Below are 12,220 nucleotides of genomic sequence, written 5' to 3' on the forward strand. Positions count from 1 at the left end.
GCTGTTTTCTTGGACTTTGCCAGTGAGGGATTATGGAATACTTGGCTAGCATGTGCAAGGTCCTAGACTTCAACCATGGCACTGAAAATATGGTACTCAAAAGTAAGAGAATAAAATAAAACAGAGATGGAACAAGAAGTATTTGAGGCTAGTCAAGATTATTTTATGCATATGAAATGAGTGAATGTGAGCCACTACTGGAGTTTGGTAAGAAAATGGAATTGCCCATATATTGTTTTTACACATTCTGTTCCCCCTTTGTTGCACTGTTTGGCACTCAGATGTGCCCATGCCAGGCGTGTGCTAACCTCTGAGCTGTATTGCCAGCCTTCATTCAACACCAGTACTGAGGCTGCCACAGCTCTTTTGGTGAATGCTATAGAATTGCTAATACAATTGAATATACATGTGCAAGAATGGGCTGTCATCCTTGAACATTTAACCTCATAATATTGCCCCGGGACACTTGTGTAAGAACTATTTTAGTATTTATTCCTAATAGTCCAAAGAGGGAAGAACCTAAGGATCCATCAGCAGTTGAATGAATAAATTGTTAGAGCCTTGAGTACTCAATAGCAGAAAGAAATGTAAAATTAAAAGAAGGTAGTCACAGGAGAATACAGTCTTGATTTCATTTAATGAAGTTAAAACAAACTAATAGAGTGGTTGTCATCTGAGGGAGAGGGTGGGTTACTTTAAGACCTATTGGAGTTGTGCTTTTATTTACATGGGGTTATGTATACTGTTGCCCCTTTCCTTGTGTTTTTGAGAAAGGATATGATTTAGTTCAGACTGGCCTCAAATTTGTTTGTTGTGTAGTCAAGGCTCGCCTTCAACTCCTGATATTCCTACCTCCACTTCCCAAATGCTAGGATTATAGGCATGTGCTGCTATGCTTATTGTCTTGTGTGTGATTAAAAAATAGTGTATATGGTGGATGTAGGTGCCCTAGTGTTGTCTTAATCCTATAATTGCTTAGCCCAAGTACTTGGTTTGTGTGTGTACGTTCTAAGATTTCTTTCTAATTATGTGTATGGGTATGTGCTTTCTGAGATAGGGTTTTATTGTAGCCCAGACTGTTCTAGAAATCCATAGGACTCGTTTTGCCTTTGTCAGTCTTCCTGCCTCTTCCTCTAGAGTTCTGGGATTATAGTCATGGGCCACCATGCCCAGCTAATTTAGTTTCTGTGGTAACATAATTAGATAGTGCAGTGGACTAACATCCAAAAATAGACCCAGACAACTGATTTGTAATAGTCACTAAAAGGTAATTAGATGGAAAAAAGCTAGTCCTTTAATAGATGGGTTCTGTAACAATTGGATAATAATTTATACAGTTTATTTTTGAAAAATGAAAGTTCATATCTGGGTGTGATGATGCACACTTGTAATCCTAGTACTCTAGAGGAAAGAACAAGGTTTAGGGCAGTCTGTTCTACATGACGAGTTCTAGGTTGGCCAGGTGTATAGTGAGACCCTCTGCTAGAAAATAAACAAAAAATGCACAAGTGGCTAGTACAGCTATTGCCTTAGTACATTAATTAGGACATGAATTATACAATAGAAAGTATCATTTAAGATTTATTTTACTTTATGTTTATGAATGTTTTGCCTTTATGAATGTAGGTGCACCATATGTGTGCTGTTGGATCCCCTAAAACTGGGGTTACAGGTAGCTGTAAGCCACCATATGGGTATTGGGAATCAAACCCCTGCCTTCTGCAAGAGCAAGTGCTCTTAAACTGCTCATTTTATTTATGCAGTCATCCATTCTATTTTATTTAATTTTTTTTTATTATTGTTGAAACAGGGTGTTGCTCTGTAGCCCAGGCTGACCTTAAACTCAGTATGTAAGAGATAGATGATGGAGAAGTCCTAAACTTCCTGCCTCAGCCTCTTAGGGATTATAGATTGGCATGATACTTACTGTCTGGCACATCTTTTGTTTGTTTAGTTCGGTGGTCAAACTATGGGTTGCAATCCCTTTGGGGATCACATATCAGATGTGCTACATACCAGGTATTTACATTATGATTCATAACAGTAGCAAAATTAATATTTATGAAGTAGCATAAAATAACTTTATGCCTGGGGTCACCACAACATGAGAAACTGTTTTAAAGGGTCATAGCATTAGAAAGGTTGGGAACCACTGATTTAATTGATTTTGAGACTAAAATGTGTCCTTGTAGCCCAGGCTAGCCTAGGTTCACTATATGTTGCAGACTGGCCTTGAATTCATAGCAGTCCTTTTTTCCCACCCTTTCAAGTACTGGAATTATAGACCTATGACACTGTCAGGCTCATTTTTTAAAATGCATATTTAGTTATAGAAATCTGAGAAACAAAGTTCAGTATGCCAGAATACTTCAGAGTTTGTATGAATTTTTTTGCTAGTGTCTAGTCACTGTTCTATTGCTGTGAAGAGACACCATTGAGCAAAGTAACTCTTATAAAAGAAAGCATTTAATAGTTTTATAGGCTTAAAGCATTTAAAAGTTTTATAGGCTTAGTCCATTTTCATCATGGTGGGGAGCGTGGCGGCACACATTGTGCTGGAACAGTTGCTGAGAGTTACGTCCTGATCTGCAGGCAGAGACAGACACTGGGATTGGTTTGGACTTTTGAAACCTCAGCTCTGTTCTCAGTGACACACTTCTTTCAACAAAGGTCACACCTTCTAATCCTTCCAAATGGTGTCACTCCCTGGTGACTAAGCATTCGAATATATAAGCCTATGGGGGCCATTTTTATTCAGATCACTATATTAGACATATATACTGGGTCTTTTTTTTTTTTTTTTTTTTTAGGTTTTTAGTTCTATTAAGTATTTTTAAATTTTCTCTTGTATCGCTTGCTTAGGTTGGAAAGGAAAAAATGCTCAAGGTGAAGATTGTGAAGATTCATCCTTTGGAGAAAGCTGATGAAGAGGCTGCTGAGAAGAAATCTGATGGGGCCTGTGATTCTCCATCAAGTGACAAAGAGAATTCCAATCAAATGGCTCAGGAACACCAGAAGAAGGAGACAATAGTCAAAGAGGATGAAGGCAGGAGAGAGAGTATTAGTATGTATGATGCTAGCCTTACACCTGAGTTGAGACACTCATTATTACACAGAAATGTAGCATTCTGTAGCAGCCACGTTCATAGTTAGGTTTTTATTAGCCATGATTTTATTCATTATTCAGAGAGCTGCTAGAATACCCATAATGTGACTTAGGACTTAAAAATTTCTAAATAATTAAGACCTTTCTTAACCAAGATGGTAAAAAAAAAAAGGATTACCTTTAATCTTCCTTTTTTTGTTTGTTTATTTGTTTGTTTGTTTGTTTTGTTTTTCTTTTGAGTCAGGGTCTGAATATGTAGTCTAGGCTGGCCTCAAATTTCAAGTGGTCCTCTTGTCTCTGTCTCCTGAATTCTGGGATAACAGGTATGCACCAGTGTACACCTCAGACTCTTTCCTACTCTTTTTTGTTGTTACATGGGTTGGTTTGGTTTTTTTTTTCTTGAGATAAGGTCTTACAGTGTAGCACTAGCTGGCATGGAACACAGAGATCTGCTGCTTCTGCTTCCCAGGTGCTGGGGTCAAAGATGTGTGCCACCACAGCCTACCCTCTTTATTGTTAAAGCTGAAAGCATGTACATGAGTGTAGACAGGATGGTGATGAAGGTAGACAAAGCGCTTTCTGATCCCTTTGTTCTTCACGGTACAAGCCAGTGTGGGAGCTTTCAGATGCTCTGTTTTCTGTTTGTCTCTTGTTCTTACTCTCAGGTGGAAGCCACTAGAATTCTGAAACACTATGATGTCCAAAAATAATTTTTATAGGCCTGGAGACTAAAATAATGTTTTACAGTTAGAAGACCTAAGAACATTGCTCACTAGAAAAAGCTCTCTGAGAGTGCTGTCACATCCTAAGCCTTCATTATTTAATTTTAAGACTGTTTAAATAAGGAAATTGATGGCACTAGAATCTTTTTGTCTCAAAATGATTACAGAGTATTTGGTATAATCCGTAACTGTTGGGTGATCAAATAATTTCACTTCACTATTTTAATTGCCACTTCGTCTACCATCCATTCTATTGTGTCCACATGTTTTGAACTCATGCTGATTGTTTTATAAGGCCTAAGAGTAGTCTGAAGGAAATTTCTGAAACTAGCTGTAACTGGCTTTTCAGTGTTGTTTTTTCACCTGTGTTTTCTTTTCTGTTGTGAATGCCTAGTTCTGCCATTTCTAGTTTTTCTTTGAAACTGAAATTTATTTATAAGTTTATTTTTATTTATGTGTATGTATGTATGTGTGTGGGTGAGAGAGTGTGCATGTGTCCGTGAGAGTCAGTGTAAGTGTATGCTCTGTGTGTGTAGGTGCACAGAGGCCAAGAAAGGACATCAGGTTCTCTAGATCAAAAGTTACAGGTGGTTGAGTCATCCAGTGTGGGTGCTGGGAACCAAACTTGGGTCTTCTGGAGGAGAATAGTAAGTGCTCTTAACTGCTGAGTCATCTCACCAGCCTCCAAAATGTGGAAATTATGATTACCCAAGGTTGAAAATTGATTTAGTGAGGAGCTGACTGGGGGTATCTTCTTATTCTTCTCCCTCATTCAAGAATTGGTCATTGGGGGCTGGACAGATGGCTCAGAGGTTAAGAACATTGGCTGTTCTTCCAAAGGTTATGAGTTCAATTCCTAGCAACCATATGTTGGCTCACAACCATTTATTAGTGAATCTGGTGCCCTCTTCTGGTATGCAGGCACACATACAGTAGAACATTGTATAAATAATAAATAAATAAATTCATTAAAAAAAATAGAATTGGTCATTGTAGTACCATTGATATCAGACTATTTGAGTTCATGCCTAAAACATTAGTGCCCAGGAATCAGAGTTTAAGCTTTGACTTCTTTTTTTAGTGTGTTTGCATTAGTTAGTTTTAGTTACTGGCATCTGATGGTATTTCCAGTAAATAGAAAGGGTGATTGGCAGAGTTTGAATTAATGGTATAAAACACTGAATGTTTTCTCTAAACATTTCTGAAGGAATGTGATATAAAAATTCTAGTTTCCATAGTTGTTTCTTGGTGAGAGAAAAGGGTTAATATATTGGCAGGAACATGCTACCTTTGTGTTCTTATTTTGGCTTGATACTTTAGTTTAGTCTTCGTGTTTTTTCAACAGACAATTCTGGCCTTGGATTTCTGAGCATCCTGTTTGTACCTCCCGGCAGTTGGGATTATAGATAGGTGTACACCACCACACCCAATGATACTCTTATATACTGTTTATTCCAAGATTCCTGAGAATATTATCTTCTGTACCTACTGACCAGTGGTTGATTCCTTTGTATCATAATATACCTTTGGTCTTACTTTGTACTTTGTTTTTTGTTTTGTTTTGTTTTGTGTGTGGTTTTTTTTTTTGTTTTTTTTTTTTTTTTGCTTTGGGACAGTGACTCAAGGAGCCTAGGTTCAAGTTCATATGTAGTTGAGGGAGATGTTCAAATCTTGGTTTTTCTGCCTCTGGAGAATATGTGGTTATAGGCTTGTGCCGCTATGCTTGGCACTTTTTCTTTGCAGGCCCATTGACAGCTTAGGCCTATAATTCGCTCTGTGACCCAGACTGGCGTTACTCTCTTTAAGTTCTGGGGTTATGGGTGTACTAAATGTATGCCACCATGCCTATATTACTTTCCGTCTTTTAATGACTTATGATAGTTTCTAATCAGGTTGCAGATGGCCTCTTACTTGCCAGGTACAGAGATTTTTCTTTCCTTTTTTTTTTTTTTTTTTTTTTTAAGACTTGTTTTACTCTTGAATTTTTAAAGATTTCACGTGTTTGAGTGTTTTGCCCGCATGTATGTCTGTGCACTGCTTGCATGCCTGGTGCCCTTGGAGGCCAGAAGGTGTCAGATGCCCTGGAATTAGAGTTACAGATAGTTGTGAGCTGCTGTGTGGGTGGTGGGAACCAAACCCAGGTCCTCTGGAAAAGCAGCCAGGTTTGTTTGTTTGTTTGTTTAAGTTTTACATTATTTTCTGTTTATGGGTATTTTTGACTGCATGTATGTCTGTGTACCACGTGCATGCAGTGTGCACGAAGGCCTTGAAGAGGGTATTAAGAGTCCCCTCAAAATGGAGTTACAGGTGTATGCGAGTCATCATGTGAGCTCTAGGAACCAAACCAGGTCTGAAAGAGCAAGTGCCGTTAACTTCTAAATCATCTCTCCAGCCCTGTTGTTTTAATTTTTCCTTAGATTTAACACTGGTAGTATTCTGTTATATTTCATATTATTTTATATGTCTTTATTTTGTGTGTATGGGTCTTTTCCCTACGTGTATGGATGCCTGGTCCCCAGAGAGGTCTAAAAAAGGCATTAGGTCCTCTAGATTGGCGTTACAGCGTTACAGATGGATGTGAACCACCATGTGTGTGCTAGGAATCTAACACAGGTCTAAGCCATCTTGGACCATAAGTCATATTCTTTTTAGGTGTTTCATGTTCGTCTTCCAGAGTATTTTCTGTATTTTCAGAGTCTTGTTTGTCAGCCTGTATTGTGGTATTGTAATCATTTACTTAGCTGACTTTTTGCATAGACTAGCCCTTGAAAGTTACAGGTATTACATCTCTTCTTTAGGTCACATCAACCAGTGCCTGGTAAAAATGAGGAATTGAATAAAGTTATTAGTTGTGAATAAGTAAGTTTAATTAAAATAATTTATCATTTGCTAATTTTCTGTTGATTTTACTAGATGACAGAGCACGTAGGTCTCCACGAAAACTTCCTACTTCATTAAAAAAAGGAGAAAGGAAATGGGCTCCTCCAAAATTTCTGCCTCACAAATACGATGTAAAGCTACAAAATGAAGATAAGGTTGGTTAAACCTCTTACTTTAAGATATTTTTAAGAAAATATTATAGGGGTGGTTTTCTTGGAGAAAATATGCTAAGGAAAAATGTACAGAAATGTCTTTGTCACAGAAATGTGAAGTTACAAGATGAGTCCATTCCAATAGAGCTTTTATAAGGCTCCCTGTTAGATTCCAGGCTAATAGACTGTAATAGTACCTGTAACGTAGATTAGCACTTCTTTTTTACTGTTTTTTAAACCCCTTCTTCCCCTCCTGGCTGGGTATTGAATTCAGGGCCTTGCTGTGCCAGGTGAATATTCTGTACTGAGTTCTACCCCTGGCCCTTTTTCCCTGAGATGTAATGTGTTTAGTGTTTACATTTTTAATTTTTCATGTGGGACTAAGACTCAATCCTGGCTCTTCCTGTGTGTTAGACAAGTACTATCTGATCTATTTCCAGCCCTATTTTTAAAATATCTTTTAATATGTTCAGAGTCAGGATGTATTTAAAAGCATTTGGCAAGAATTTATTTCCTAGCTCCTGGTAATTAGGAAAAAGAGTGGGAGGATCAGGAGTTGAAAGTCATCCTTTGTCACACAGCGAAGTTTGAGGATAGCCTGGGTCAGAAACAAAAGTTTTAAAAAATATTGGTATATTATTTCAGGTGTTTTTACACATACATGAATAGAATTTTAAGTTCAGTTGGAAAGAGGACTAGGATGTTGAAAACAATCTTTTGTTTGTTTCCATAGATAATGCTAGAAACAGCTCAGCCAAGTGAGGTTAATCCTGGGAAAGGTCCTTTACAAGAAAAGCCACCAGCCTTTTGCTTTTGAAACAGGACCTTACTGTGTAGCTGTGGATGGCCTTAGGTGGCAGGGGGATTCTTTGCTTACATTGATGTTTCCTGCCTTCCCCTTCCATTGCTAGATTTTTGACAGATCTTCCAATTTTATAGTTGTTAATCTGAGCACATATACCAATATGGGTTTCTTAACCTCTTGTTAACTAATTAAAACATGCTGAGGAATTTCATCCACTTCCATTTGTTTTCCTAATGATGGTACAAATTGTTCACAAGTCTTAAACTGTAAAATGATAGTGTATAAAATAGTCACTGGAGGAGCTTATGTAACATGGAGATTCCTCAGCTCTTTTCCTGGAACTGCCTATGACTCAATAAATTTGTGGTAAACCCCAAACAACTGCTCTCTTTTCTTATGTGGCTTTTTGTTGTTGTTGTTGTTTGGTTGTTCAAGACAGTGTTTCCCAGCATAGCCCTCACTATCCTGGAGATTGTTCTGTAGACCAGGCTGCCTTGAACTCGGAGATCCACCTGCCTCCCAAATGCTGGGATTAAAGGTGTGCACTGCCACTACCCTGTTTTCTTTGATATTTTTAAGATAAGGTCTGGCTATGTGTACCCAGGTTACCAGAGGCTCACTATCTTTTTGCCTCAGCCTCTGAGTGCTGAGATTATAGGTGTGTACCACCAGGCATGGATCCTTGAAGGATGGAGCTTGAGCCTTTGGTAATAATCCTTCTCCCTCTTTTGCTATTATGAGACTTCTAGATAAAAGTCATAACTAGAGAAATTTCTGGTGTGAAGTTGAAGGGTATACTTTAACTGACATTTTATTGACAAATTACCTAGGGGTTGTTTAATTTGAAGTTCTGCCTTAAAATTCTGCCTTTTCTTCTAATTTATAGTGTCCTTCCCCACCTCTTTAAGATGGAATTTTGAGTCTTTCCTTTCTAGATCTGTTTTGTTCTCAACTGTTTAACTGCTTCTGATCCATGTTATTTTTTTCATGTAGATCATCAGCAATGTGCCAGCAGACAGCTTGATTCGAACAGAGAGACCACCGAATAAGGAGATAGTCCGGTACTTTATCCGACACAATGCCTTACGTGCTGGTACTGGTGAGAATGCACCTTGGGTGGTCGAAGATGAGTTGGTGAAGAAGTATGCCCTGCCCAGCAAGTTCAGTGACTTCTTACTGGACCCTTATAAGGTACGGTCACTAGTAATGCTAGACACCTATGTAAATAAAGTCTTGCTAATGAGTTCTTTTTCTCTAGTAACTCCCAGATTTGAACTCTTTCTCTCTTTTTTTTTAATATTTATTTATTTATTTTATTATTTATACAGTGTTCTGCATCCATGTGTGCCTGTACACCAGAAGAGGGCACCAGATATAAAATAGATGGTTATGAGCCACCATGTGGTTGCTGGGAATTGAACTAAGGACCTTTGGAAGAACGACCAGTGCTCTTAACCTCTGAGCCATTTCTCCAGCCCCTGATTTTGAACTCTTAACAGAGAACTCATTCAGTAACTAAAGCAGAGAACATGGAGGGATGGTGCTTATTGGCTTGTTCCCCTTGGATTGCTTGGCCTGTTTTCTTACACAGCCTACCTGCCCAGCCATGCAGTGGCACAATCCATAGGGATCTGGGCCTTCACACATTAATCAAGAAAATGCTTTACCTGTGGGTAATCTGATAGAAGCATTTCTTAATTGAGATTCCTTTCTCCAGATAACTCTAGCCAGTGTCAAGTTGACAAAATACTAACTAGGATTTCAGTAAAAAGGAAAACTGAGCTAGGCATAGTGCTGCACGCTTTTAATCCCAGCGCTTGGATGCAGAGGTAGGCAGATAGATATCTTGAGTTTGACGCTAGCCTTAGTTTCAGTACAACCAGGTCTATGGAGAGAGACCCTGTCTTGGGGTATTGGTAGAAGGAAAATAGATTTTGTGTATAAGGAAAGATAACTTTGTCAGCCCTATAAAACCGGGGGGCGGGGGAAATATATATATCTTACATGGCCTGTTAATAGAAACCCAGCATTTCCCTCCTGAGACTATTTTTTTCTCCTTTTCAATTCTCCAATTTGATCTTTAAATCATTTTTATGGTATTGTAGGTGTTGTACCTATTAACCTTATTTTACTTTAGGTATAATCTACTTAAAACCAAATAAAAGTAGGTGATAAGCCAAGACTTTGGCTTAGAATTTCTGTTTGGGTTGGTTTTTTTGTTTGTTTGTTTGTTTTGTTTTGTTTTGTTTCTGTCCTTTCCTCTCGCCTCCATTCTACTTCCCTCTGTGTGTGAGGTTCTAGGCTCAGTATCCAGCACTACAGAACAGCCTATAAAACCTTTCCAATTAAGTTACTGACTAAAAAGAGTAGAAAAGGTTGGGGTAATAGAATACTTGACTATCATGAGAGGTCCTGGGTTCCATCCTCTGTGCAGTAAAAAAGAGACTGGAGCTGTGTGTGAGTGGTAGCATGTGACTTCAATCCCAGCATTGAGGAGGCAAGTGGATTTCTGTGAGTTTAGTGCCATTCTGGTTTACATAGCAAGTGCAAGGACTACATAGAAACCCTGTCTCAAATGAAAAAAAAAAAAAAAAAAAAAAAAAACTGGAACAAAAGTCACATATGTGGCTGGAGTTGGAGAGGGTCCAAGTTCAGCATCCCTCATCAGACAGCTCACAAGTGACTGTGACTCCACTCCCACAAATTTGACACTCCTGGCCACTCAGCTTACCTGCACATATGTGCACATAACCACATAAAGACAAAAACATACCTACTAAAATGCCAGGTACTCATTGACAAAGTTTTCTAATTGGTCTAACTGTTTAGATACACTGCTTTTTATTATAAAATTCAGCCTCAGATTGAATTGCTGCAGATTGTTTTCTATTGTTATTGACCAAGAAACACTTTCTTTGATTTATAGTCCTGGTGATGCAATGTTCTTTTTGATGGGAACAAAGTAGAATATTATATATTTTTCTTTTGGCCTCTCATGTATTTAGCAATGAGAAAGGGCCTTCACAAAGTACATTTTAATGTTTTCTGGTTTTTTCCATTCTTTTTTCTCCTCTATGTTAATCTTGTAGAATTGTGCTGAATGGGAGATAGACCCTTAGCACATAAGTGGTTTTATACTTTTTCAGATACCCTGAGTCCAGCCATGCCGGCTCCCATTTGGCTGTGACTACCCAGCATGCTCCATGCTGAGATGATCCAGCTACTGAAGGACTGCTCATGCCGGGAGCCGGCCTGTTGGGAGGGGGTTGGGTGAGTTTATTTATTTTTTATTTTTTTTCAGGAAAAAAACTTTTTTAATGTGTGGCTTAATGGGAATAGTGGCTGGAACTCTTGTCGCTTAGCGGTCCACATTATTTCTTCTTACAGTATCCTTCCAAATAGAAATGAAAACACTTTTTTTAAGATTTATTTACTGTGTATACAGTATTCTGTTTGCATGTACATCTGCACACCAGAAGAGGGCACCAGATCTCATTATAGATGGTAATGAGCCACCATGTGGGTGCTGGGAAATGAACCAGAGAGTGTTCCTAACCTCTGAGCCATCTCTAGCCTGAAAGCACCTTATTTTTAATTTGAATTCTTTTAAAAAATTAGAGAATCATTAAGTTGGTCATATTGGTTCTAATGAGCGCTGTTAAAGACATCTCTTTAAAGTGTTAAAATGAAACAGTGTCTTGATTAGTCTCTTTTTCTTTAAGACTTTAAGCATACACCTGAGCAACAGCAGGGGTGTTGGTGTGTTTATCCTGTTGTGCATTTGTTTGGGCTGCTTGAGGAGGGACCATTCTGAGAGCATACACTTGTTTTTACTTGCTACTGGGTTTGTAGGACAGTCTCTGTTCTTTGAAGTACTCATAGTATTATTGTTTGTGAATGGAACCTTAAATTAAATTTTTTTGTTTCTTTCTCATTAACATTTTGATGCTTAGTTATGGGAAACTACAACTAGGTAATTGTACACTAGGGTAATATATCCCAGGAGTTGTGGCTAGAGTTCATAGTCTGAAAGATGGTAAACCTCTGTCCTGAGAAGGGGTATTGGGGAACAAAACATTCAGTTTTAGTCAAGCGCTAAAGCTGCCAGCTAAAAGACTAACCTACAGTTGACAGAATGTTTTTTTGGTTTTTGTTTTGTTTTGTTTTGTTTTGTTTTGTTTTGTTTTGTTTGCCTCAGCCTCCTGAGGGGCTGGATGGTGGCATATGCCAATATACCATGTAATTCTGAAAAGTCAGCTTGGGGTTGAAATTGGGGTTTAGTCACTTAGTCAGAAGTGGAGTTTAGTCATGGCCTAGCCTCTCAGTTCAGACCGTTTTCTGAATTGTTCTGTGGGTTTCTTTGATTCTGTCCTTAATTGAGTCAGAATTTCATGTAGCCCAGGTTGTTCTCTTTGAACTGATTCTCCTCCTTTCCCTCCTGAGTACTAGTATCAAGGCATGTACCACCATGCCAGCTAGCCCTGTCTATTCAAAACTTGGAAGTCTCTTCGATTTTCCTCCTGGGTAGCTGCTTCCAGTAGCAGAAGTTATCTAA

At 38.4% G+C, this 12,220-nt stretch overlaps 1 protein-coding gene across 1 annotated transcript in view; it reads left to right on the plus strand.

The window, feature by feature from the left end:
* The window catches only part of Baz1b (bromodomain adjacent to zinc finger domain 1B), a 59,272-nt gene that overhangs the window by 14,516 nt on the left and 32,536 nt on the right, over nt 1-12,220 (plus strand). Inside the window, exons 4-6 of the mRNA XM_021661772.2 lie at nt 2,863-3,064; nt 6,742-6,863; nt 8,659-8,856. Coding sequence (XP_021517447.1) covers nt 2,863-3,064; nt 6,742-6,863; nt 8,659-8,856 — 522 coding nt within the window. The remainder of the gene's footprint in view (nt 1-2,862; nt 3,065-6,741; nt 6,864-8,658; nt 8,857-12,220) is intronic.

This window comes from Meriones unguiculatus, chromosome 4 (genome assembly GCF_030254825.1).
Source record: "Meriones unguiculatus strain TT.TT164.6M chromosome 4, Bangor_MerUng_6.1, whole genome shotgun sequence".
NCBI lineage: Eukaryota > Metazoa > Chordata > Mammalia > Rodentia > Muridae > Meriones > Meriones unguiculatus.